Source organism: Podarcis erhardii, assembly GCF_964252035.2.
Source record: "Podarcis erhardii genome assembly, chromosome: Z".
Classification (NCBI taxonomy): Eukaryota; Metazoa; Chordata; class Lepidosauria; order Squamata; family Lacertidae; genus Podarcis; species Podarcis erhardii.
The window spans coordinates 48,732,490-48,759,445 of NC_138504.1; the positions used below are offsets into that span (position 1 = coordinate 48,732,490).

Genomic DNA, 26,956 nt, shown 5'->3' on the forward strand with positions numbered 1-26,956 from the left:
TACTGGCAGCTGTTGATATGCTTGGGCCAAGTCCAGCTTGCCAAAAATTTTCGACCCAGCCAGGGTGGCAAGGACATGGCTGACCACTGGCACTGGGTATGCATGGGCCGTGAGGGCCTTGTTTATGGTACATTTGTAGTCTGCGCAGATGCGGACTGAACCATTAGGCTTGACAGGTGTGACGATTGGGGTTTCCCAGGGGGCATTAGGCACCGGTTCCAACACTCCTTGCTCCATGAGCCGGTCCAATTCCTCGTCGATACGGGGTTTCAGGGCGAACGGGACCCGGCGGGCCTTGAGCCTGACCGGTCGTACTGCGGGGTCAAGCTGTAGAGCAATGGGGGGGCCCGTATACTGTCCCAATTTCCCGTCGAAAACCCCCGGAAATTCCTTGCATATGGCATCCACGTCCACTTGTAAGCTAGTGTGGTTCACCCCAGTGACAGCTAGCCCCAGTGGTCCAAACCATGCCAATCCCAGTAGGCTAATGTAGGGGCCCTTGACCACAAGTAAGTCCAGTTGCCGCGTCCGCCCTCGGTATTGCACCCTGAAGGTCCCCACCCCCATTGTGGGGACCTTACGTTTCTGGAAGTCCCGGAGGGTGAATGGGGCCGGCCTGAGTTTGGGACCCCCAGTAGGACACAGTTTCCTTAAGGTCCTTGCCGAGATTATGGATAGAGTTGAACCCGTGTCAAGCTCCATGCGGCATGGGGCCCCCTCTATCTTTACCTCTACATAAATTTTCTCTACATTGGGGTGGGGCAACTGGTATACCTGAAAGTCCGTGAGCTCCGTCGAGTTGCCTTGGTGCGTTGGGCCCCGGGACCTGGGGTTCTTGGATTGGTCATCTGATGCCTGGCGTCGGGTGGGCCGAGCCCGACACACCCGGGCGATGTGTCCCACTTTTCTGCACTGCCTGCACTCTGCGTTGCGGAAACGGCAGGTCCTCCTCTCGTGACTTTCACCACAGCTTGCGCAGTTCCCTCCTTCTCGTCGAGGCAGCTGTGGTATGTGGGCTGCTTGAGTGCACTGCTGTACTCGGTGCACCTCCTCCCTGTCAGATCCTGAGTCGTCGGTGAGGTCTTCGTGGTGGACCCTCGGTTGGGATGGCTGGCTCGGCCGTGCCTCTTGCGTCGACCTCTCGGCAGCTTCCGTTGCCAGGGCCTCCTCCAGAGCGACCTGGAACGTTAGGTTCTTCTTAGCGTAGAGGCGTCGTTGCAGCTTCTCATCCCTCAGGCCACCGACGAGGCGGTCACGAAGCATGTTCTCCAGCTCTGAGAAGTTGCAGAACCGGGCGGCTTGGCGGAGAGAGGTCACAAACCCAGTTATGGTTTCCCCAGGGGCTTGCCGCTTTGCGTAGAAGGCATTTCGACGAGCCACCACTGAGGGCTGTGGCGAAAAGTGCCCCTTCAGCTGTTCCATTATTGTTTTGTATGGAACAGTAGCAACGTCTTCAGGCGCAAGGAGAGCCCGGGCGATTTCAAATGTCTCCTCTCCGCAAACGCTGAAGAATATTGCCCTCTTCTTGGCGTCTTCCTCCTCGGTGACCCCTTTGGCTTCTAGGAGGAAGGTGAAACGGGAGGCGTACGCTTCCCAGTCTCCAGATGCTGGGTTGAACGGCGAGAAGCTGCTGTCAGTGGCCATTCTGAGTTCCTTGTGTCCCGGAGCTGAAGCCTGGATACACGGTGCGAGGCAGTGGTGCGGCAGGTGGTGGTGCTGCGGTGCTGTGTGTGGCAGTCAGCTCAGCGGGATCCCATCCTCGTCGCCAGTGAAATATACTCAGAGTCGCCAAGTGATTTCATGCTCTTTATTCAGCTCAAGGTGGTGAGGAGGAATGGATGTCCCCTCAAGTATCTGCTTTATATACATTATTTACACAATGGGCTGCACATGATTGGCTAATTCCGGAATTCTACTGTAAGCCAATCAGGTTGTGGATTCACTTCAATCTGGAGCATGATTGGGTGGTTCCTGCCAACCAATCATACTGCTGCATTGTTCTAGGACCAATCAGATTGCTGCATTCTGAATCCTATTGTTCTAGGACCAATCAGGCTGCTGCCTTTTGGATCCTATTGTTCTAGGACCAATCAGACTGCTGCAGTTTGGGTCCTATTCGACTCAGTACATAACATATTCAGAAGCATTTCTGCCTCCGACTTCCTCCAAAATCTTTTATCTGTCCACTTTCTCCAGTCCATACCATCCAAAAACTTCTATCATGTCTCCTGTTTACTTGCCTTTTCTCTATACCTCTCTCTCATTTTTTAAAATAAATTTTTATTAATTTTCCAACAAAATTATACAATTTTATCCAAATTTTAACAAATAAAAAACATTTTAGACTTCCTTCAGCTTCTCTGGTAATCATCCATAGTTATTCTTCAGTACGCATTCCCTTGATTGTATTGCTATTTATCTTCCCTCCCCCTTCTATTTCTTTTTGACAATACATCTTAACTTTTACAGTGCTTCTTGAAACCCCACTAGCGTTGTTTGCACATCACACACATTTTTCAGATATTCCACAAACTTTTCCCAGTCTTCGGTAAACTTTTCTCTACACTTCTCTTTTCTGTGAACTGCCCTGATACCTCCAGATTTGGGGTGGTATAAAAAGTAGTAGTAGTAGTAGTAATAATAATAATAATAATACATCAAAAAGTCCCAAACAATGCAACATTTCCTCAAAGAGGAGTTGCTCCACCCCTTTGATCATTTTGGTTGCCCTTCTCTGAACTTTCCCAATTCCCAACTCTACAATATCCTTTGTACAGTAATGTAAGCTACATAGCAGGAAGAGGCATTGGGGTCAATTCAGTGAACAGATTTTTCCTTTCCGGCCCATTATACCTGGTAAACAAGCATAAAGGTATCTAAAAGACAAATAGTGCTGTTTCCATAGACGGCGGCTTTGGAAGACAGTGTTCCTTTGCTATAAAAGAGGACAACCTGCTGGAACGAGGCCGTTTTCTTGCACAGTACACGCCGTGCTGTGTTTGAACATCCTGTGGTGGAGCCCACAGGTGGGTCTGCCAGGGAAGGGCGGGGATTGGCGTTACTAAGACCATTCCGCTAGGGCCTCCGGTTTCTGCAGGAGGTCAAAGGAGAGAGTCACGGATATTCACCGCGTTGGGGGCAGGCGTGGAATCATAGATTGGTAGAGAAGGGGCTCTAAAGGGTGGCAATGCAGGATTCACAACTAAGCATCCCTGACAGATGGCCGGAAACGTTCCGGGAACTTCCAGCGGGCAGAGCGAGCGTTTTGCCTCCAAAGACTCCAGGATCAGTCCTTGGCATGTTCGGTTAAAAAGATCCAGCTGCAAGCCTGGAAGTATCCCCAACCCGCTTCGAGCTGAAGGAGGACTTATGCATAAACATGCATAGCGTTACGCTGCAAGTAAGCGGAATCGCTTCAGATCAGACAAACAAGTTCGAAGCGAGCGCCCAGCATAGACAGCTAACAGTTTTGCATCCTCGCGGGAAACAGGACGTAGAAGCGGGGGGCGTTCCTTATGCCTGGGGGCGGGACTGTGTGCTGGCTGCAATTTCCTTCTCCTTCCTCCTGAGGCCTGACCCCCACGACTTGCTTTTTAAAAGTTTGACCAGTTGCAATTTTGTTTTATTCCCCGCCCCCTCTTGCTAATGGAAGGGGAACCCTGCCTGGTTGGACGAGCGCACGCCTGAAATCAGTCCACTCGGGCGAAGGGGGGCGGGGCGGGAATTTGGAAGTGACACGGGTTTCCGTGCTGTGACTGCAAGAGGGGATCTTGCAAGTAACCGACCTTCACAGGGGGGAACGAGGTGGAGGCGACGTTCCGTTTCTTCGCGGGGAACGTTCCACAAACTTTGGCGCGCGCTCCCCAGGGACAGTTTTGTAGCTGTTGCAAATTGCAAAAAAAGGGCTCTCTTTCCCCTTTGCAAAAGCTCAGCAAGCAGCGCAGAGAGAGGAGGTGATGGCGTGCCTGGAAGAGGAGATCCGGGCGCGGCTGGAGTGTGCCGGCCAGTCCCACTTGCTGCGCTTCTGGGGCGAGCTGGACCCGGCGCAGCGAGACTCGCTCCTGGAGTCGCTGGCGAAACTGGACGCCGAGGAGCTGGGCGAGCATTGCCGGAGGGCGGCGGAGGCCTGCGCTCGGGAGGAAGAGCCGCGCCAGGAGAGACTGGGCTGCCGGATAGAGCCCATCCCTCCAGAGTTCTTCGGCAGCGTCTGCAGGAGCGACCCGCGGACTTTGGAGCAGTGGGAGGAAGAGGGTAAGGCCAGGAGAGACCTGGCTTTTGGTAGCCCTTTTGACCTCTGGGGGTTGCAGGTGGAGGAGGATGAACAAGCAGTTGGAACGTTGTGGGTTACTGTGTTAACTTTTCGCTGTAGAACCTCGGCGCAAAGGTAGTCTACCTGAGACTGCCGGAGGTCGGGTGCATGTGGTTGTACCTGCCTGCCTACGTGCGCTTCCCAGAGGCACCTGGTTGGATAATGATGGACCTTTGGTCCGATCCATTAGTGCTTTAATTTTCGGAAAGTGGGCGTGTGGATAACGGACTACTGTACATTATTGGTTCTGTTCTTGTAACCCCGCCTTTCCTTGGTCGGTCACGCCCACTTAATCAGACACACCCACAGACACACCCACCTACCCCTTTGGCCGCACCTTCCTCGGCAAAGGCCGTTTTGGAATACAGTACAGTACTGTAGTGGATGGCATATAAACCGGCATATTTTTCTTCATTGTTCTATGTAGAAACAACCTGAATGAAGAAAGGAAGATTGCACAACTTTCGCACACAGTAAAATAAGTTTTGTGCCACCTAAAATTGTACATTTAGACACCAGAAAACTGTTCCCTTGTGTTGTCTGTGGCCCAAAATGCTGTTTTTGAGTAAAACATTTTAAGGAGTGATGCCCCCTGTAAGCCAGCCTTCTTCCTCCAGCTTGATAATCTCCCGTTGCCATTGGTGGCAATATTGGGCTAGGGCTGTTGGGAGTTGTAGTCCACCTGTTTATGAAGGGCACCATGTTGGCAAAGCCTTCAGTGTTTGCAAAATACAATTTGGCCTGCCTGGGTGTCCGTTTGCTGTGTGCTTTGGGGTGGGTCAAAACTTGCCTTGGGTGCTGTGCAAACACCAGTTCTGCATTCAGAGTACTTGTGTACCCGTGTTACATAATTTTAATACCTTTAACAAAATTTATATACTGTTTGGTTATTTGACAGAAAACCTCTGAGCAGTTTACAAAGAGACTTGGGACTGAGGATTCCAACCAACTGCCTAGAAGACCAAAGAACCACTGGGCATGTGTAGATAGAGCTGAAGTAAAGCACACTCTGATATCAACAGGACCTAGGGCTACTAGAGGCTTTGTCCCCCGCCTCTAAGTACTAAGTACAGTGGTACCTCGGGTTACATATGCTTCAGGTTACATACGCTTCAGATTACAGACTTTGCTAACCCAAAAGTATTACCTCGGGTTAAGAACTTTGCTTCAGGATGAGAACAGAAATCGTGCTCCGGCAGCGCGGCGGCAGAAGGAGGCCCCATTAGCTAAAGAGGTGCTTCAGGTTAAGAACAGTTTCAGTTTAAGAATGGACCTCCGGAATGAATTAATTACTTAACCCGAGGTACCGCTGTAGTACTGTCTGGGATTGCTTTTTACCTTCTCCTTCCCAGTTCCTTTTCCTTTTGTGTTGTATATTTTTGGTGGAAAGTCTGAGGGAAGAAACCGACTTAACTGCCATCATAAGCTGCTCTGGGTGCTTACGAGTTGGAGTAAAAGTACTTCAAATAGTTTAAATTCCCAGGCATTGCCTCAGTTTTTAAAGCTTCTTCTGGAGCTGTCAGACCTGTTCAGCGATGAAGGGAAAGAAGGCAGCTGGGTCCACAGAAACTGCACCATCACCCCTGTGCCTCCTTTAAATGATTCTTGCTTGGGGTGCGAGTAGGGGGCTTCCAGGCCCCCAAAGGAGCCTCTCACCCTGTGCACTGTCTCCAAGGGCAGCCACCCGGACTGCAGTTGATAATCTCTTAATCTCAGGGTCTTAATCTCAGGGTCGTGGGTTTGACAAAAGATTGGGCAAAAGATTCCTGCATTGCACTTGACTCGACGGCCCTCGTGGTCCTTTCCAACCGTGATTTGAACGAGATATATATTTCCTCCGGTGATCTTTCTCTTGTCTCTTTCAAGGGCTCCGTAAGATCTCCCAGAACAAGGTGGCCGTGCTCCTTCTGGCTGGAGGGCAAGGGACACGCCTCGGGGTGCCTTACCCGAAGGGCATGTATGATGTGGGGCTGCTGAGCCATAAGACCCTCTATCAGATCCAGGCGGAGCGGATCCGCAGAGTGGAGCAGCTGGCTGGTGATAAGTTTGGAACTCGCTGCACAGTCCCTTGGTGGGTAGCTGGCTCCTGGGGTCTTAAGGCACTGGCCAGTGGCTCTTGTGGTCACATGGTGTCCCAAAATTCTTTGCTGTTGTTCCTTTTGCTGAGTGGCAGGGTGGTTTTACGCCAATCTGATGCCCTCTTCTTGGAGCCAGTGTGGTGTAGTGGTTAAGAGTGGTGGACTCGTAATCTGGTGAACCGGGTTCGCTTCCCCGCTCCTCCACATGCAGCTGCTGGGTGACCTTGGGCTTGTCACACTTCTCTGAAGTCTCTCAGCCCTACTCACCTCACAGAGTGTTTGTTGTGGGGGAGGAAGGGAAAGGAGAATGTTAGCCGCTTTGAGACTCCTTAGGGTAGTGATAAATCAGGATATCAAATCCAAACTCTTCTTCTTCTTCTTGGTTTGCAGTGTGACTCCCATTGGCAAAGTCTGTTTAGACCAGGGGTTGGCAACCTTTGGTCCATGGGCCACAAGCAGCCCACGGGGGTCATTTAACTAGCCCCTGAGCCGCCCCCGAGCTGAGCCGGCCACTTGGCGAGTCCCCGCCTACTGTGCTAAACCAGTGCAGTACCGAGCTGGGACTCGCTTCTGTAATGCCGGAAATCACATCCGCGCATGCGCAGACGCTGAAAATTGCGGGCGGTCGATCCGGCCCACGGAGGGCTCTCCGCTGGAGTGAGCTGGCCCAGGCGAGGTAAACCTTGCCGGCCCCTGGTTAAACATTTAACTAGGATATTTCCAAAACTCCAAAAATATCAGGACTGTCCCCTGAAATCTTTGTCAGATAATCAGCTGAATGTTAATCAGTTGGTTAAACCTACATAAATTTGCATGTAACTGAAACAGTACCTCCAGAGAGGGGGGAGAAGCATATTCGGGACTTTTCACTTTAAGAGGTGAGTAAGGGGTGACACAGGATGCGGGTGGTGCAGTGGGTTAAACCACAGAGCCTAGGACTTGCCGATCGGAAGGTCGGCAGTTCGAATCCCCGTGACGGGGTGAGCTCCCGTTGCTCGGTCCCTGCTCCCGCCAACCAAGCAGTTCGAAAGCACGTAAAAGTGCAAGTAGATAAAAAGGTACCACTCCGGCAGGAAGGTAAATGGCGTTTCCGTGTGCTGCTCTGGTTTGCCAGAAGCGGCTTAGTCATGCTGGCCCCTGACTGGGACAAACCAGGAGAGGCGGTCCCGTAGGTACGTGGGTCCTAGGCCACATAGGGCTTTAAAGGTCAAAACCAGCACCTTAAACCTGATCCTGTACTACACCGGGAGCCAGTGCAGCTGGTAAAGCACTGGATGAATGTGATCCCGCGGCAAGGACCCTGTAAGGAGTCTTGCCGCGGCATTCTGCACCCGCTGGAGTTTCTGGGTCAGTCTCAAAGAAACGTTCTCTGCTTGCTTTGGTTGTGTGAATCCAACCCTGCTGGTTTCCTTGTCCAGTGCTTCTAACTGCAGTGCCCTGTCTGCCTCCCTGGCAGGTACATTATGACCAGTGAGTTCACTTTGGGACCGACAGAGAAATTCTTCCAGGAGCACAACTACTTTAATCTGGAGAAGTCCAACATCATCATGTTTGAGCAGAGGATGCTCCCAGCCGTGGCATTTGATGGGAAAGCAATCTTGGAAGAGAAAGGGAAGATTGCCATGGCGCCAGGTATACAGCAGCTTTCCTAAAGTTGGGAAAGTGTTACGTCTTGCTTGGGAGCTTCTGGTAGGCCTCTCACTGGCACCGTTTTGAATATTTGAGTGAAAAGGGGCATTGTATATAGCAAATCCTTCACATGTGGCAGGTGCAGAGCTTTCTCGTAGCAGCACAGCTGTATCATTTTTCTTTTTCAGAATTGATTTATTATTTTTTTTAAATGCAACCACAACAAAAGGAAAGGGAACAATAGATCGAAAGCGCCATACCTTGGAAGGACAAAAGTACAGAGTTAAAGTACAGGTCCGAAGGGATGATACAGTATTAACTCATACAAAGATTCCCTTTACAAATAATGAAGATTTATAAAAATAAAAGTATTATCCGCCTTTGAGTTGCATTGTTATTGAGAGTAAAGGTTCTATATAGCTTTAAGTGAGCCAGACATTTACATATACTGATTGCACTGAGTGACCATGTCCCTCAATATTTGTACTGTATAGAGAATACAACTGTATACAATTGTATAGAGAATACAATCATGCCATATAATACATACTATTATAATAATTATTTATTAGGTCTCTTACCTGCCCTTCACTGTGAAGTTCTAGGATGGGTTTCATTTTATTTATTTATTTTTAAAATTGTTTGTTTATGGTATTTGTACCCTGCTCTTCAGCCTTAAAGACTCCCAGAGTGGTTTACATAGTCAAAACAAGATAGTCCCTACCTGCAGGCTTACAATCCAAAAATAAAAGACAGAATATTACAATCAATAGGATAGGATGTGCCCTAAAATATATATCTCAGCTTTCAAAGGCCAGAGTAAGGCCATATTTTATCAGCCTGAAAGATCAGGGAACCATCTTTCCCTTTGACCTGCACCCCTGAAGGTGGGCTGCCTATATTTTTAAAATTGCAAGTGCTACATGTGCATTTCTTTGGATATACATTCCTCTGCCACCATTTACAAGCAGTGGTAAAACTGGTTACAGAGATTGCGGGTGAGAGGCAAAGGTGGGTGGTTGATAGCATGGATGCTGGCCAGTTGGTGCTGGTCCTAACCCAGTTTCTGTTTGGTAGTTAACTCATTCCTTGTGTGTTGCAGATGGCAACGGTGGTTTGTACCGCGCCCTGATGGACAACAAGATCCTGGAACACATGGAGCGGTGTGGCATCCAGTACGTCCATGTCTACTGTGTGGACAACATCCTTGTCAAAATGGCAGATCCCGTCTTCATTGGTTTCTGTGTCTCGAAAGGAGCTGATTGTGGTGCTAAGGTGACAGAGAAAAAAACACTGGGCAGGGATGATCGCACAATTCCCTTGTGTGCAGGGTGGAGGGCTGTCATAGTTAAGAATGAGCAAGGAGGAGCAAAGATAAGATTTCCATCTCTGCTAGAGGTGACTCATCTTCTGATGGTCCTTTCAACATCCAAATGACAATTACATTGCTCATCATGGTTATGCCCTGTGGTACCCCAGGACCCACAGCTGGGGTGTAAGTAAAGGACAATTGCATCTTATGCTTGATTAAGTTGTGCAGTTTAAACCTTACGTGGTTGAAAGCCAGCTGGCTGAAATCCCCCAAATTAATCGCATGCAAGGCTTAAAAGAGTCTAAAAGTTGATTTTGCATCGGGGGTACGGAAAGAGCTTTTAAGTACTTGCTTACTGGGTGCCGGAAGGCTCTTGTGAGGTTTTGTAGGATTTTGCAGGCGCTTCCCAGAGCCCAGCTTCAAAACTGTTTTCCTTGCTTGGATGTTAAGGATGGTTGTGCAGTGGTGATTCCAAGGGGGCGCTTCGGGTATACATATTTTTGTGCATATGCGCCACCCCCAGAATGTACACCAAACAAAAGATGCAGTCGTACTGCTTGTTAAACTACAGTATTTTTCCGTGTATAAGACATGCCCATGTATAAGACAACCCTCCCTTTTTTTAAACCCAAAATTAAGAAATTAAGTTGTTTAGCTGTGGCGGGTGGGGGAGGTCACTTTGCCAATCGCGCACCTGCCTGCCCGCCACTGCTGATCACTTGCCACAGCCACTGGCAATCGCACACCTTGCCACCAATTGTCTGTCTGCTTGCCACCACCAACAGCCCACCTGCCCACTTCCCACAGCCGCCAATCGTCTGCCCAATTGCCTCAGCCGCAGCCAATCGCCAGCAGGCCTTGCCGCAGCCACCAATCACCCGCCCAATCGCCACTGCCAATCTCCTGCTTGCTGCTGCCATTAATCACACGTCCCCCCTCTGCATTCACTATCTGTGTATAAGACAACACCCAATTTTTGCCTAATTTTTTTAAAGCAAAAAGCATTGTCTTTTACACGGAAAAATATGGTAATAAAACTTGTGGATTGGGGGCAGGGAGTTTGGTCCTTCCACATGACCCCCCCCCCAATATTTGGTGTGTTTTTTTTAAAAAAACCCAATGCATTGCTTGTGTCTGGCAGGTTGCAGATGGAATCTGAATAATAATAATAATAATAATAATAATAATAATAATAATAATAATAATATATTTTTATTTATACCCCGTCCTTCCTGGTTCAGAAAACTGGGCTCAGGGCAGCTAATAACAAATTTAAAACACTTAATTGATGCTACAAAAAGCAGCATAAAATATGATATAAAGCGTAAATAACAATAAAATCAAGAATAAAAAAATCAATTTAGGGGGAAAATCCATCCAATAAACATTAGATGATCACCAGGGCTAGCTGGCTAAATTAGTCCCACTTGGGCCAGCGAGGAGACGAGGGGAGAATTAGCTGTAGGATCCCACAGCGGGGAATCCCTCCCTGCTCAAATGAACCTTCCTCCTCATTTGTTACTGCATTTTTTAAAAATCTAGATCTACTTTTGCCTCCATGTAATGTGTTGCATTTCTTCCTCCTGCCTCCGAGCCATAAACATGTTGAATATAGGTAGTGTCTGTGATGGACAGTATATGGAACTTTGGCAAAGCAAAATGAAACAAAACGTGAAAAGTGAGTTTTTTAGATGAACTTTGAACACCTATGGGCAGTGCCTAGGTAAAATCTTAGAAGGGTGTTGAGGGGTGACTGGCAGAGATCCTTTCCCCCACTTCCTGGGCCTGCAACAGTTAAGTAATCTCGTGCTAAACAGGCAAACATATGCATCCAGTTAATTGACCATGTGAATTTCTGAATCCAGCATCCTCTGAGCGGAATTGGATTTGATCTGTAGAATCAAGAATTACCTGGACACAGGTATAGCAAGAGAAGATCAGAAAATATTCCTCTATGCCACAGGAGCGTCAAGGATCCTAACTGCTAAAAACTGGCAAAAAGAAACTGTGCCAACAAAAAAGGAATGGCAAAACAAACCATTAAGAGCATATTGAACTGGCTAGATTAACAGAGGCAATTAGAGATCACACTAGACAAGAGTTTCAAAAAGCATGGGGGAAATGCAGAGAATACTTCACAAAACAGTGCCCTAAAATACATACCTGGACTTGTTTTGATTAATGTCTGCAGGAGACTTTGTTGATATTTAAGTTATAATTAGAAAAATCTTAATAATTATTCATAAAGGAAACAGTTTATAAGAAGTACCGTATTTTTCGCTCTATAGGACGCACTTTTCCCCCTCCAAAATTAAGGGGAAATGTGTGTGCGTCCTATGGAGCGAATGCAGGCTCCTTGGCTTCAGCAATAGGAACGTGAAGCCTCCAAAGTGCAGAGGAGGGAGCACTTCCGCCGTGCTCCAGAGGCTTCGGGTTGCCTTCACTGAAGCCTGGAGAGAGAGAGGGGTCAGTGCGCAGCGACCCCTCTCACTCTCCAGGCTTCCAAGGTAGCTGCCTGAAGCAGGAACTCCCGCTGCGCTCCGGAGGCTTTGGGTGAACGCACCTTGAACGCACCTTGTTTTAGAGGGGGAGAACAAGAAAAAAAATCTCTCCCCCTCTGTGCAGTGCCCCTTCAGCGAAGCGGCAGGAGAAATGGAAGAAATGTTCTCCCCCTCTAAAACAAGGTGTGTCCTATGGTCGGGTGCGTCCTATAGAGCGAAAAATACAGTAAATAAGGAGGCCATATACAGGATAAAGGAAGTCTTTTATTTGTTGTTTGTATTGTTGTATGTTATGCTCATTGTATGTTATGTTCACATTTAATGAGGGTGGATTGTATATTGGGGGAGGTTATGTTATGTTGTAAATAAAATTCCAATAAAAAATATTTTTAAAAAGAAAAAAGAATTATCCAACCCCTCCACCTGCTCGATCCACTCTTTGCGGTTACAGTGGTACCTTGCAAGACGAATGCCTCGTAAGACGAAAAACTCGCAAAACGAAAGGGTTTTTCGTTTTTTGAGTTGCTTCGCAAGACAGATTTCCCTATGGGCTTGCTTCGCAAGACGAAAACGTCTTGCAAGTTTGTTTCCTTTGTCTTGCAAGTTTGTTTCCTTTTTCTTAAAACCGTGCATTCACTTCGAGGAGCAACTCATAGCACGCGGTGTGGTAGCCCTTTTTGAGGTTTTTGAAGACTTTGGTGATTTTTGAAGCTTTTCCAAAGTCTGTGCTTCGCAAGACGAAAAAACCGCAAGAGGAAAAAACTTGCGGAACGAATTAATTTCGTCTTGCGAGGCACCACTGTATTTCACTTGCTACCTGACTCTGGCCCAAAAATTCTATTTTGTTTGTTTGTTTGTTTGTTAAGGTAGTGGAAAAGGCCTACCCCACAGAGCCAGTTGGGGTGGTTTGCTCTGTGGACGGAGTATATCAGGTGGTGGAATACAGCGAAATCTCCTTGGAAACGGCACAGAGGAGAAACTCGGATGGCCGGTTGACATACAGCGCTGGAAATATCTGCAACCACTTCTTTAGTCTTGACTTCCTGAAGGCTGTCACAGAGTAAGTCCTGCAGTTGTGCATGCTCACTTTCCCATGACCTGTTCCAGAGTTTATGAGTGTGGGATCTGCATCCTGGAAATCAGTGGGGTAGGAAGGGATGCATGCATTTCTGAGCATTGTATCAGGATTGTGACAAACTGAGCTCCTAGTTGTTGTAAACAAAATCTGCCTTTTTTCCCTTATGGGGTATCCAAGAGCCCATATAGAGTCCTTATGTAGGTTCCCTGTTGGTAGGAGAAAATAACAGAGGCCAACCAGAGAATAGTGAGAAGCAAAGCAGCTAGTAAGCTTGATCTTTATTAATGCTGTTGCAACAGGGTGCTCCCCTCACCCGCAGGAAAGGAGGAGGACCCCGAACCAAGGTGTGCCTGACATTTTAAATTCCCTGCCTTGGAGCTCAAGACCACCCCTCCATACATCATATATACATCACAGAAAAGGCGGTCTACAACAGAAATTTGAATGTTGTTATTTTTCTGTCTACCAGGTTATCTGATAATGCCTTATCTGATTGCCTTTCCTGGCAGTCTGGCCATTCCTTTGAGATGGTGATTTCCCAATTCCTGAGACAATGGGAAGGTTCCCTCACCCCCTCCCTCCTTGCAGAGAAAACATTTGGTCAGTCTGGGAGTCAAAATGGTTTCAGGGAGTTAAATTGGTTTCAGGAAGGTCTTCCTGTGATGCTCCAGACATATATATATATATATATATATATATATATATATATATATATATATACACACACACACACACACACACACACACACACACACACACACACATATGACCTTAAAATTCTATTACATAGTTTTCTGGTTAGAAGCTGTAGAATCATAGTGCTTTAGACTTGGTAGAGGACTCCCAAGGATCATCTAGTCCAACCCCCTGCAATGCAGGAATCAGAGCTAAGGAATCCCTGACAGATGGCCATCCAAACTCTGTGTGGAAACCTCCAGCAGGAGGTTGCTTCACCTTCAGAGGTTTCCCTTTCTATAGCTCTTAAAGCTATGTGTTTCCATTTTTATAGCAGGCAGCTTCAGCAGGCTTTTAAACTCACTTTATTCAGCAATACTGCATGCAGAAGATAAAATCTATAATGAACACTATTTCATGGAGGATAAAGCTTGGAACGGCTGCCAGCCACAATGACTATGCTCTGCCTCCACATCAGTGTTTCTGAATATCAGTTGCTGGAAAATGCACAGCAGTGGACAGTGCTCAGATCCTGCACTTTTCCACAGGCATCTGGTCGGCCACTGTGAGAACAGGACTGGAGGAGCCATTGGCCTGATCCAGCAGGGCTCTTCTTAGGTTCTTATTTTGAAGAAACCCTAATGCAAAGGAATTACAGTGGACGCTCAGGTTGCAAATGTGATCTGTGCGGGATGCATGTTCGCAACCCGCAGTGTTTGCAACCTGCAGCTGCACGTCTGTGCACGCAGGAGTTGCAATTCAGTGCTTCTGCGCATGCACAAAGCGCTTCTGCGCATGCACGACCGCCAAAACCCATTCTGGTACTTCCGGGTTTCAGCGGTCCATAACCCGAAAAAACACAACCTGAAGTGCCTGTAACCCAAGGTATGACTGTAGTCCTGTAATTGGGAAAACAGGAGAACTCAAAAACTTGGTTGCTATCATCCAGGCAGCCAAAAAAAAGACGGCTTACCTACACGCTCTCCTAAACCACAGCCTCTGTCGTATAGCTCTTAAACTACAGTCCTAGGACAAATCTTTGCCTTCTGTTTGAAAGGCAGATTTCAGAAAACCCACAGAAACAACTCCAATATACCAGTGAATCATTATCCAAAGATTTCCAGGAAGTGTCCGGCGAATTGCCAAAAATAACTTATGCAGCGGTTTACCCCCCCCTTTCCCTATGAAAACAGCTCAGCATAAAGGTCCCCACCAGCAGTTTGTCAAACACACCACCCCTCCTGCAGAAAAATGGGGGGAACAAAATAATCAGGGGGATGAAGCTTTCCTCCCACTTTCCCGCCTCCCCTCATTTAAATTAAACTTGTCCATAGAATCATAGAATTGTAGAGTTGGGAGGGCCACCAGGTCCAACCCTTTGAAGTGCAGAAAGAAGCATGGAGATAGTTTGATGGAACACTGAAACCCTGGATCATCAAACTGATTGTGGCAGTAGATTTCAGGCAAGTGAAAAGGCAGAACACGCCTCTCCTTCCCCTTACAGCTGTGCAGTGCAAGGAATGACCTGGGGCAGCCCTGAGCGATCTTGCTGCACAACAACATTTTTTAGCAGAGCAGAGTTTGAGGAAGTCTCCTGTGTGCTTATGTGTCTGTCCTTTCCTGTCCACCAGGAAGTTTGAGCCCCGCTTGAAATGCCATGTGGCTGTCAAGAAAGTCCCTTTCATCGACCAGGAGGGCAATCGGGTGACGCCGCTAAAACCCAACGGGATAAAGCTGGAGAAGTTTGTGTTTGATGTGTTCCAGTTTTCTAAGTTAGTACCAAATGTGTCTCTTTTCTCTTTCAGTGTATCCTGTTCTTTGGGGCAGGAGTTGGGGAAACTCAATAAACTGGCCTTGGCCAAACTGGTGCCTGCCAAACATTTTGGACTACACCTCCCATCAGCCTCTGCTGGGCCTGATGGGGGGCACAGTCCAAAACATTTGGAGCACACCAGGTTGCTAAATGATAATGGAACCAGCTGCTATGGGGTAAGGAGTTGTGACAACACAGGGTGTCCCCAAACTTCTGATAGCTTCTGGTTTTGTTTTCTGAATCAAAATGGCAGGCACACTTACCTACTGCACCCTAGAGCATTTTCTTTTTTTGAGGGATTGATTATTGCAGTCAGTAGATGAGAACATTACATGTGTAGCTGTAGCTGCTGTAACAGGACAGAATGGAGAGCCCTGGTAGCCTCTAGATTACTACCATGAGTTATATGTGGGGCTGCCTATGAAAACCGTTTGGAATTTATATGCCTGGCTGCATTAAGGTAAAGGGACCCCCTGACCATTAGGTCCAGTCGTGGCCAACTCTGGGGTTGCGGCGCTCATCTCGCTTTATTGGCAGAGGGAGCCGGCGTACCGCTTCCGGGTCATGTGGCCAGCAGGACTAAGCCGCTTCTGGCGAACCAGAGCAGTTTACCTTCCCGTTTACCTTCCCGCCAGAGCGGTACCTATTTATCTATTTGCACTTTGACGTGCTTTCGAACTGCTAGGTTGGCAGGAGCTGGGACCGAGCAACAGGAGCTCACCCCGTCACGGGGATTTGAACCACTGACCTAGGCTCTGTGGTTTAACCCACAGCGCCACCTGCACCCCACCTGTGCTCCTAATAACAATGATGGCTCCACCAACAACAGTGAAATTTTAAGCTTCTTTATTAGAAGCTGTCTGAGCAGTGCTTTACACCAAATGTGCTGTACAGGTATGTGTGTAGAGATATAGATAGATAGATAGATAGATAGATAGATAGATAGATAGATAGATAGATAGATATTGATTGCATTCTGCTAGAATCCAGAGACCCAGCTTGAATGCATCATGTTTTTCAGATCACCTATCTAGAAATATTTAGTTCACATCCACACCATAAATTAAAAGCACCCTTATATTGTTCTGCTTTAACAGTCATGGGGACTGTATTTTGTTAAGAATGCTGGGAATTATAGGCCTGTGAAGTCAGCACCCTTGGACTACTTTTGGGGTGTGGAAGGCATGGTGGCTAAATTATCTGTTTATTAATTAAATTGATTAGTCACATGGTGGGGGGCATGGCAACTTTAAAAGTCCACACTGTGCATACATTAAAACCGGAGGAGGGGGGAAGAAGAAATACATTAAAATATCCTACCCACTCTAAAAGGCCATAGGTGGTTAAAAGCCAAAGCCCCGGTTAAAAAGGAAGGTTTTTGCCTGGTGCCTGAAGATACGTAACGATGGCACCAGGTGAGCCTTGCTGGGGAGAGCTTTCTACAAGCGGAAAGCCACCACAGAAAAGTCCCTGTTCTCCTTTTGCCCCTCTCCAGACCTCCTGGGCCTCGGATGATGACCGCAGGGTGCAGACTGGTTCCTATGGTATAAGAGTGCTTTTAAATGTCTGGTGTGGATGTGGCTTTGGTTTGCTTTTGCAGTCAAGTCCAACTGGAATTGGCAGCTTGGAGAACAGCTGCAAGGTCTCGCTGTTTGCCTCCAAATGCATTCCTTTCATGGATATGGCAAGTTACGTTTTCCTGGATTCTGGAACGTGCCGTGGCCTCAATGGCTCCATGCTGCACATACAGGAAGGCACGACCACAACTGAAACTCCCATTTTAAGCCTCCAGTTTCTCCCTTCTGTTAACAGGAAGTTCGTAGCCTTTGAGGTCCCGAGGGAAGAGGAGTTCTCGCCTTTGAAGAACTCCGATGCGGCCGACAAAGACACTCCCATCACAGCTCGCCGGTCACTCCTCTCCCAACACTACCGTTGGGCTGTGAAGGCAGGAGCTAGATTTGTCAATGGCAATGGCCAGAGGATACCTGAAGAACCAAGGTCTGTGAAGGCTTCTCCGATTTATCCTCCCCAAGGGATTGTGGGAACTGTAGTTTACCCCAAGGGGCCAGGGGGGACTAGATGAATTTGTGACATGGAATGCTGCCACAGTGAAACACTGTGTACGTGTGGCCCCATCAGCAGTTTGCATAAAGCAGTTATCACACCACTTTAAGCAGTCATGGCTTCCTGCAAAGAATCCTGGGAATTATTTAAGGGTCCTGAGAGTTGTTAGAAGACCCCCTACTCCTCTTACAGGGCTACAATTCGTGGAGTGGTTTAGCAGTCAAGCCCTCTTCCCAGGAAACTCTGGGAGCTGTAGTTCTGAGTGGGGAATAGCTGGGCGTCTGGTCAGGACTAACCGTTAAGTATCTGTTTAACATCCTTGCAACAGATTTTTGGCCTCATCCACACCATACACTTGAAGCACTATGATACTACTTTAAACAGGTGTGGCTTCTTCCAAAGGATTCTGGGAGCTGTAGTTTGTTAAGGATTCTCAGAGAAGACCCTCCCTGCTCCCAGAGCTACAATTCCCAGAGTTCCCTGGCGATTGCTAAACCACTCTGGGAATTGGTGCTTTTGGAGGGGAATTGGGGTGGGGGGTTGTCTCCTAACACCTCTCAGCAGCTTCAGCAAACCACAGCTCCCAGGTTTCATGGCTGTTCAAAGTACAGTGGTACCTCGAGTTACAGACGCTTCAGGTTACAGACTCTGCTAACCCAGAAATAGTACCTTGGGTTAAGAACTTTACCTCAGGATGAGGCGGCAGCGGGAGGCCCCATTAGCTAAAGTGGTACCTCAGGTTAAGAACAGTTTCGGGTTAAGAACGGACCTCCGGAACGAATTAAGTTCTTAACCCGAGGTACCACTGTAGTATGATAGTGCCTTAAGTGTATAGCGCAGATGAGATCTTCTTGTGGAGATAAATTGTGCCCTCTGGGGTTTATACCAGAGAGGGGAAGAGTGCAATGAAGCAGCTTTCTCCAAGATGGGGCTGGATTCCAGCCACCTGCTGCAGCCACCAAGATGGATGTTGTATTCCTGCAGCATTTGGAAGGCACTAGATTAGGAGAAGTTGTGTTAACATCACGTGTTGTGACCAAACTCTTAATATGGCGCAGGTTTTATTTTGTTCTATTTTAAAGGGGGGGGGGGGTATAATAATAAAATACAGGGTTCATGAATCAAAGCTTATTGGGGTCATCCTCTCTGATCTGGGGTGCCTTTCTCCCCGTCCCGGGTGTGTGAGGCCATAAAATAATAGAACTGTATGGTTGGAAGGGACCCAAAGCGTCATCTAGTCCATTCTCCTGCATATAGAAGTACATTGCAGTTATGCATTCTGGTTGCAGTTATTCGGGTGGCAAGGGAAAAACACTTGGCTAATGCTCTGGTGCTTCTGTTTATTGTTTACTTCATTTATATATGACTTGTCTTCCAAGCACCCATGGTAGATTACAGTTTTAAAATACCAAAACCAAACAGATGAAATAAAATGTGAAGTTAGCCTCGGGCTGTGTTGAGCAATTTCTGTTGTTGCCTGGGCTGCCTGCCTGCCTCTCTATTTTCTGTGGCTTGTCATATGTTTGCAGAGAGACATTATTTTCATTTTTCTCTCTTTTCAGTTTATCAGGAGATGACGAACCACCCGCTGTATGTGAGATTTCACCTCTAGTCTCTTACTTTGGGGAGGTGAGGGCAACATTTTATGTGAATTCCTGTTAAGGATTCGGTATCTGCTTCTAAGGAAATAAGTTCTTGTTTCTGAGCCAGTGCAAAGAATATTGGAGGTGTTGTAGAGCAGGCATAGGCAAACTCCGGCCCTCCATATGTTATGGAACTACAATTCCCATCATCCCTAGGTAACAGGACCAGTGGTCAGGGATTATGGGAACTGTAGTCTCAAAACATCTGGAGGGCCGGAGCTTGCCTATGCCTGTTGAAGAGCCCTGAGATTGAAGAATGTTCAGCCAACATGGCAAATATGGGATAAAACTCCACATGAGCAAACTCTCCCTTCATAAGGGATCAGGCAATAGCGTCTGTGGCAGAGTCCAGAGCCTGGAACCGCAGAGCTATATAGGCTTTCCTCCATTTGGAATTTTTTATGCAGGTTACACATAATTACAAAAAACACAAAATACTGTTGTGTCAGAATAATAAAAAAGAAAAGCAGCTAAGAATAGTTTCTTCCCTATTATTATTATTAAAATCTTTTTGATTGTTTTATAAGTGTATGTGTGTCACTTTTGTGTGTCACTTTTAGAGTTAACAACCTAGCAGGTCCTTGTCTACAGAAGTTTAAAATCCAGAATAGGCAGGAGGGACTTAAGGGAGAATCAATATGTGACAGGAAATAAAGGCTGAAAGATGAGTTACAGCAGGGGCCAGCAAACCTTTTCAGCAGGGGGCCGGTCCACTGTCCCTCAGACCTTGTGGGACTATATTTTGAAAAAAAATAATGAACGAATTCCTATGCCCCACAAATAACCCAGAGGTGCATTTTAAATAAAAGCACACATTCTACTCATGTAAAAACACGCTGATTCCCGGACTGTCCGCAGGCCGGATTTAAAAAGCGATTGGGCTGGATCCAGTCCCTGGGACTTAGTTTGCCTACCCATGGGACTTAGTTTGCCTACCCATGGGACTTAGTTTGCCTACCCATGGGTTACAGCAGCAAGAGGAAACCTCTGGCTCTTCAGCAGCAATTCACCTCCTACTTGCAACATCTCCAACCATTGGCTGAGGCTGTTGGGAGTTGGCTTCTGACATCTAGAGGGCCACAGGTACCCCATACCCCTGACTTAGGGGCAAAAGTCGTGGTTAGATTTTAAAATGGGTGGAGAACCTCAGGCCTGGGAATTTAATGTGGCCCTTGAGGCTTTTCTGGCGGTTAGGACTCTCTGCAAGCTACCTGCCCCACTGCTGTGAGTGCTTTGCCTTGGCTTGAATGTATGAATGAATGAATTTATTAATACGGTCACAGACCAGCGTCAACACACACAATATCACAGATCATAAAAAATATCAAAAATACAAGAGACAATATGAATATTACAAGGATTTAAATATAAAAATTAAAAATTAATTGTTAGCGTACCCCCTGTAATTAACATTTAGGGGTTTGGTCATTATGGGATACCACTTGCTTCCTGCCCCACTGCTGTGAGTGCTTTGCCTTGGCTTGAATGTATGCTGAACTGTGTTGATGCCTCTTGACATATTCCGCGGAAGTAAGCTACAAAAGAGCCACGTTGGTTATTCCACCCACTTTCATCTCTGGTCCTGACCATCACTGTCATGCAAACTCTGAAAGCCTGCCCATAAGGGAATGTGGTCTTTGGCTAAAAATTGTTTTCTTTTGCAGGGACTAGAGAAGTACCTGAAAGCCAAAAACATCCAGTCACCTTTTCTTCTCGATGAAACCAAAGCAGAAACATTAACAAGAGCTTGAATGAAGACCCAACTTGGAAGATTGTCCTCTGCGACCATCTTTTTGCTTGACTGTTGCTTTGTAATTAAGAAAATAATAATTTTGTGAAACTATCAGTGTTTATGATACTATAAAGCCAAAATCTTCTAACTTTTCTGCTTCTGGGGTGGGGTTGTTAGGTCACACTGTGCCTGGAGAGTGATGGTTTCTGCCCTTGATTGTCCCAATAGCATTCTCTGCAACTTTCAAAGAGCTGTCTGAAATAAGACCCACCATCCTTACTATGGCTGAGAGGCCCCTTGTGTGTAATGCTGAAATTGGAGGCAGTCCTGGGGGACGGGATTCTTTGCTGGTGTCAACACTCAAAGGAACCAGAGAGGCAGCAGATAGCTGAGAGGAACCTCTAAATAGTGCTGCACATATTCCATAGATATTATTTACCAATGCTGGGTGAAGGGGCTCTGTATTATCTTGGAGGAGCATTGACTCAGTGGCAGAACAAATAGGAGGACCCATGTTTGATTATGGACAACTCCACTTAAAAGGATGTTAGGTGGTAGGTCTGGAGAAAGCTCTGGGCTTCAGACCTTGGAGATAAGCTTCCAGTGAGGAGCAAACAGTGCTTACCTAGATCTGCGTTTGCAAGAACTTTATACACTCAAAGTTAAAGGCATTGTCTGTGTCCAGAATCTCTTGCCTCATCTTGGAAGTACTGCCCTGACTGTGGAAGAGACAGGATCTGAATTGCATCTATTTTGGCAGTGCCATTTTGAATCTGGTGTTTTCAGCTTGAGCTGAAAGCTTCCCTCTTTGCAAATCTTTGTGTAGCAGAGTGCACTGTTTTCTTTCTCCTTTTTAATTATCCCCAAACCGTCTTTTGATACTGATAATGCCCTCCCTGAACTGGGACCCTCTAGTTGTTTTAGGACACTACAGTTTCTCTAATCTGTGACCATGCTGACTGGGGCTGATGGGAATCCAACCATAGCTGAAGCCACCACATTGGGGAAATCTGCTTTATACATGTTCTGGAAGAAAGTGATGAAAACCCTATATTGCCCGTTTTGTAATTTTCAAATATTAAAAGTGCTTTACAAAGTCTAGCTTGCCTTTTGTGTTTCTTTTTTTAAAACTGGCCCTACTCCCGAGACCTGGCACACAGACAGAAAACGCAACAAGAGGAGTTGCAATGCCCAGCCCTAGCAACCCCCAAATCAGTTGCCCTTCCATAGTTTACTAGTTTCCTACACTAGACATAGATGCAGGGTGGGTGGGTGGAAGATATATATATATATATATATATATATATTTGCTTTCGTAGATTTTCACGGGTACAGGAATGCAGGTTTTGGTGTCCTCGGGTGTCTTCCCGTGTAAAAGTTGGGGTGTCTAGGCGACGTTTCGACGAGGTCTCACTCGTCATCTTCAGGCTGGTGCTTTCGGCTTCTTGTTACTGGAACAGAGCAGGATCTCAGTGTTTGAGTTCCTATAAATACTGTAGAGGGTATCCAGTAGCCAATCCATGGTGGCACCTCCGGATGCTGCACCCCCCTGCAATCCCTACACAGATCTGGCTGACACAAGCCACAAAACCACAGCTCGCCCCTATACACGAAGCCAAGCCAGAGCACAACTAAGTACAGTACAGCCATCTTCTCAGGAAAACTCTTCACAAAGTTCAAGAGGTCAAGACACAAAGACTTTAACAACTAATCCACACCTAATGACCCACCTAAGTGGTACTCAGGATATCACTCAAGAAATCACTCAGGATATCTCTCAAGTAATTAAGGAACAAAAGAAGAAAAGGCACACTAGCCTGGGAACTTCCTCTCTGCCCAGAACATTGGAGGCTATACACCACACCCCCTCTACAGTATTTATAGGAACTCAAACACTGAGATCCTGCTCTGTTCCAGTAACAAGAAGCCGAAAGCACCAGCCTGAAGATGACGAGTGAGACCTCGTCGAAACGTCGCCTAGACACCCCAACTTTTACACGGGAAGACACCCGAGGACACCAAAACCTGCATATATATATATATATATATATGCTTTCGTAGATTTTCACGGGTACAGGAATGCAGGTTTTGGTGTCCTCGGGTGTCTTCCCGTGTAAAAGTTGGGGTGTCTAGGCACACTAGCCTGGGAACTTCCTCTCTGCCCAGAACATTGGAGGCTATACACCACACCCCCTCTACAGTATTTATAGGAACTCAAACACTGAGATCCTGCTCTGTTCCAGTAACAAGAAGCCGAAAGCACCAGCCTGAAGATGACGAGTGAGACCTCGTCGAAACGTCGCCTAGACACCCCAACTTTTACACGGGAAGACACCTGAGGACACCAAAACCTGCATATATATATACACACACACACACACACACACACACACACACACACATAGGATCACTTGCCTTCTGCACTAAAAACCAGCAGGTACACAGGCAACCCAGATTGGATGACAAGCAAAGGCTCAGCTGTGTAAATGACACAAATCATGACAGCTTACATAATGTATTTATTTTTTGTGCAACTTATTCTCTTCCTGCTAGACAATAGAAGGGCAAGGCTTCTGATGGCTCTTGCCCACTGAAAATCTTACTCTGCCACTTCTGTCTTCACATATCAGCTGATACTGCCCACATTTATAGAACTTTTTTTTTTAAAAAAAACTTGCAGCCATAATTACTTTTTAAAGTTTAAAGTTTTAGTTTCCAGAATAAAAGCTTTTAAATGTGAGCAATATCAGAAGATCTGCAAATGGAAAACTAAGGTCCTTTAAAGGCCATACACTGCAGTGCCATATGAAGAGTTGAGGAGTTACCGATTTGTGACACGGATCCAGAGCCCTTCCTGTCCATTAGTGGTCCAATTTCTTTTGCAGTACATTTTCCATGAGCCAATTAGCAGCATTCTGTTAATTAGCAGCATTCCACCATAGTGCCAAAGATGAAAAAAAAATTCTGAGCATAAGTATGTCCGTGCTTTCTGGTCAACATAAGGCTGCTTGACGGAATGGGCAATACTAACATACTTTAAAAGGTAAAGGTACCCCTGCCCGTACGGGCCAGTCTTGACAGACTCTGGGGTTGTGCACCCATCTCACTTAAGAGGCCAGGGGCCAGCACTGTCCGGAGACACTTCCGGGTCACGTGGCCAGCGTGACATCGCTGCTCTGGCGAGCCAGAGCCGCACACGGAAACGCCGTTTACCTTCCCGCTGGTAAGCGGTCCCTATTTATCTACTTGCACCCGGAGGTGCTTTCGAACTGCTAGGTTGGCAGGCGCTGGGACCGAGCAGCGGGAGCGCACCCCGCCGCAGGGATTCGAACCGCCGACCTGACGATCGGCAAGTCCTAGGCGCTGAGGCTTTAACCCACAGCGCCACCTGCGTCTAGGTCAGGATTAATGTGTGACCCTCCGGATGTTATAGACTACAGCTCTTTTCAACCCTGACGGGTCAGGTTCAGCTGAGGCTGATGAGCATTGTAGTCCAGCATGTGGAGGGCCACAAGTAAGTCACTCCTGGTTTATGATGAAAGACTGGGTAAAGATAAGTGTCTTAACAGATATTAAACATAAAGTGCTCAGTGTCATATTAAAGCAAGCAGTGTGATCCAAAATCCCACTTTTAAGGTTTGCAGTTCTATCAACATGGCAAATTTCCATGTTGTGGGAAGTTTTCTGATATATATATATATGTGTGTGTGTGTGTGTGTGTGTGTGTGTGTGTGTGTATAAAATATTAAAAGCACTTTCATATTGCAAGTTGCCTTAGACACTTCTTAGTAGCAGTAAACAAAATCTGCCCTTATTTCCTTATGGGGTATACAAGAGCCCTTATAGAGTCCTTTGTAGGTTCTCCATCTGTAGGAGAAAATAACAGAGGCCAACCAGAGAATATTGAGAAGCAAAGCAGCTAGTGAGCCTGATCTTTATTAAACTGTTGCAACAGGGTGCTATTTTGTTTACAACACAATAGCTGAGATTGCAGGGTGTTGGACTGGATGATCCCCCAGGATCCCTTCCAACACTACAATTCCATGAAATAAAAGTTGCAAAAGACAAACAGATGAATTTCTGTTGCATTTATTTTTATTTTAAAAATATTCCTGCCTCTTTCATCTCTCTATAAGCCAGTTTGGTGCAGTGGTCAGAGTGCGCTGGAGAGACCTGGGAGAGACCAGGGCTCAGCTCCCCACTAAGGCCAGAATCTCTTGGCGTAGTATACCTCACAGGGTTGTTGTGAGGACAAAGCCTCGAGAAGGATGTTAACGGAGAAATCTGAGGGCTCCCTTGGACAAAAAACAAGGACACCCCCCAAGAATACCAGAGCAAAACAGCAGCCAGTAGGCTTGGTCTTTATTGAAGACTGTCGCGACAGGACTCACACCTGCCACAAGGTGAAACAAGATGGAAGCCCCAAACAAAAGAGCCCCCAAACTTTTATAAGCTGCTATTCCTCACGTTACATTCCCCCCAAACTACATCACAGTTACATCATGAAAGGGGAGGTCTGGTGGCAGTAATCTGAGCATCCTGGACCCTGCCCCATGGTTCCCCTTTCCCTCCACCAAACACCCATCAAGTGTGTTGTTGTTGTTTAGTCATGTCTGACTCTTCATGACCCCCTGGACCAGAGCACGCCAGGCACTTCTGTCTTCCACTGCTTCCCGCAGTTTGGTCAAACTCATGCTGGTAGCTTCGAGAACACTATCCAACCATCGCGTCCTCTGTCGTCCCCTTCTCCTTGTGCCCTCCATCTTTCCCAACATCAGGGTCTTTTCCAGGGAGTCTTCTCTTCTCATGAGGTGGCCAAAGTACTGGAGCCTCAGCTTCACGATCTGTCCTTCCAGTGAGCACTCAGGGCTGATTTCCTTCAGAATGGATAGTGTTGTAAATAAAAATATGCCCATTCTTCTTGTAGTCCATGGGACTCTCAAGAGTCTCCACCAGCACCATAATTCAAAAGCATCAATTCTTTGGCGATCAGCCTTCTTTATGGTCTAGCTCTCATTTCCATACATCACTACTCAGAAAACCATAGCTTTTACTATACGGACCTTTGTTGGCAAGGTGATGTCTCTACTTTTTAAGATGCTGTCTAGGTTTGTCATTGCTTTTCTCCCAAGAAGCAAGCATCTTTTAATTTCGTGGCTGTTGTCACCATCTGCAGTGATCATGGATCCCAAGAAAGTAAAATCTCTCACTGCCTCCATTTCTTCCCCTTCTATTTGCCAGGAGGTGATGGGACCAGTGGCCATGATCTTCGTTTTTTTGATGTTGAGCTTCAGACCATATTTTGCTCTCTCCTCTTTCACCCGCAATAAAAGGTTCTTTAATTCCTCCTCACTTTCTGCCATCAAGGTTGTGTCATCTGCATATCTGAGGTTGTTGATATTTCTTCTGGCAAACTTAATTCCGGCTAGGGAACAAAAGAGATATTTACATTTCCCTGTTTCCCAGCCAAGTTAATCACACCCTTTTGTCTTCATCTGGGTTTGTTATTTCTGGAATCCTTACCTGTCTGGCACTCAGGTATTAAGATGCCAGGAATTATCACTCAGGCAGAGAGGCTGCTGAGTGAGCTCACGTCTATATGAATTTCTGAAGTTTTCCCAGTGAGCCAGTACATAGATACATTGCTCACTGAATTGTTACATTTGGTATTGTGCAGCAGAGGCCCTTGGGATAGAGAGGAAGAAACTGTGATGAAGTGTTTTGTGGGGACAAATCACAAAAGCCACAAAAGTGATTGTGCTGATTTTGATAGTGGGCTGCATGTGCATGATATCTGCTGGAGGGGCAACCCCCCCCCAACCTATACATAAATTCCTGCAACAGGGAGACCCATGCCCCCACACCATTGAGATCCTTTGGAGCGTTGGGCGGTATATAAAATGGCAATAAATAAAACAAGGCCTCTAGCGGGCATGGCGCAAAACAGCAATGTCCTTTTAAGAAGGCGCTTGTGATTTATTGGCTATGGCAAACAGTCTTTTGCTGGCGGGGCCGCTTTTAACCCTCTCACCACAGGGGAATAGAGAAAGGCTCCGCGGCCTAGTTCCCAGGCGCTCCCTGGGCGCTGTTGCTAAGGTGATAACCATAGAGCTTTCCTCCCC

General features: G+C 46.8%; 1 protein-coding gene and 1 long non-coding RNA gene across 2 annotated transcripts; one reads left to right on the plus strand and one right to left on the minus strand.

Moving 5' to 3' along the window:
• The first annotated feature begins 3,538 nt into the window (after positions 1-3,538).
• On the plus strand, positions 3,539-21,933 carry UAP1L1 (UDP-N-acetylglucosamine pyrophosphorylase 1 like 1). Its single transcript, XM_081847664.1, has 9 exons — positions 3,539-4,251; positions 6,176-6,380; positions 7,844-8,019; positions 9,119-9,291; positions 12,696-12,889; positions 15,214-15,354; positions 17,208-17,393; positions 19,022-19,088; positions 20,767-21,933. The coding sequence occupies exons 1-9, from the start codon at positions 3,957-3,959 to the stop codon at positions 20,851-20,853; spliced, it is 1,524 nt and encodes a 507-aa protein (XP_081703790.1). The 5' UTR covers positions 3,539-3,956; the 3' UTR covers positions 20,854-21,933.
• Positions 21,934-25,161: 3,228 nt separating this feature from the next.
• On the minus strand, positions 25,162-26,930 carry LOC309333897. Its single transcript, XR_014152768.1, has 2 exons — positions 26,358-26,930; positions 25,162-26,259 (listed from the first exon to the last, which is right to left on the minus strand). It is a non-coding gene; the product is annotated as an uncharacterized lncRNA (long non-coding RNA).
• Positions 26,931-26,956: the final 26 nt, after the last annotated feature.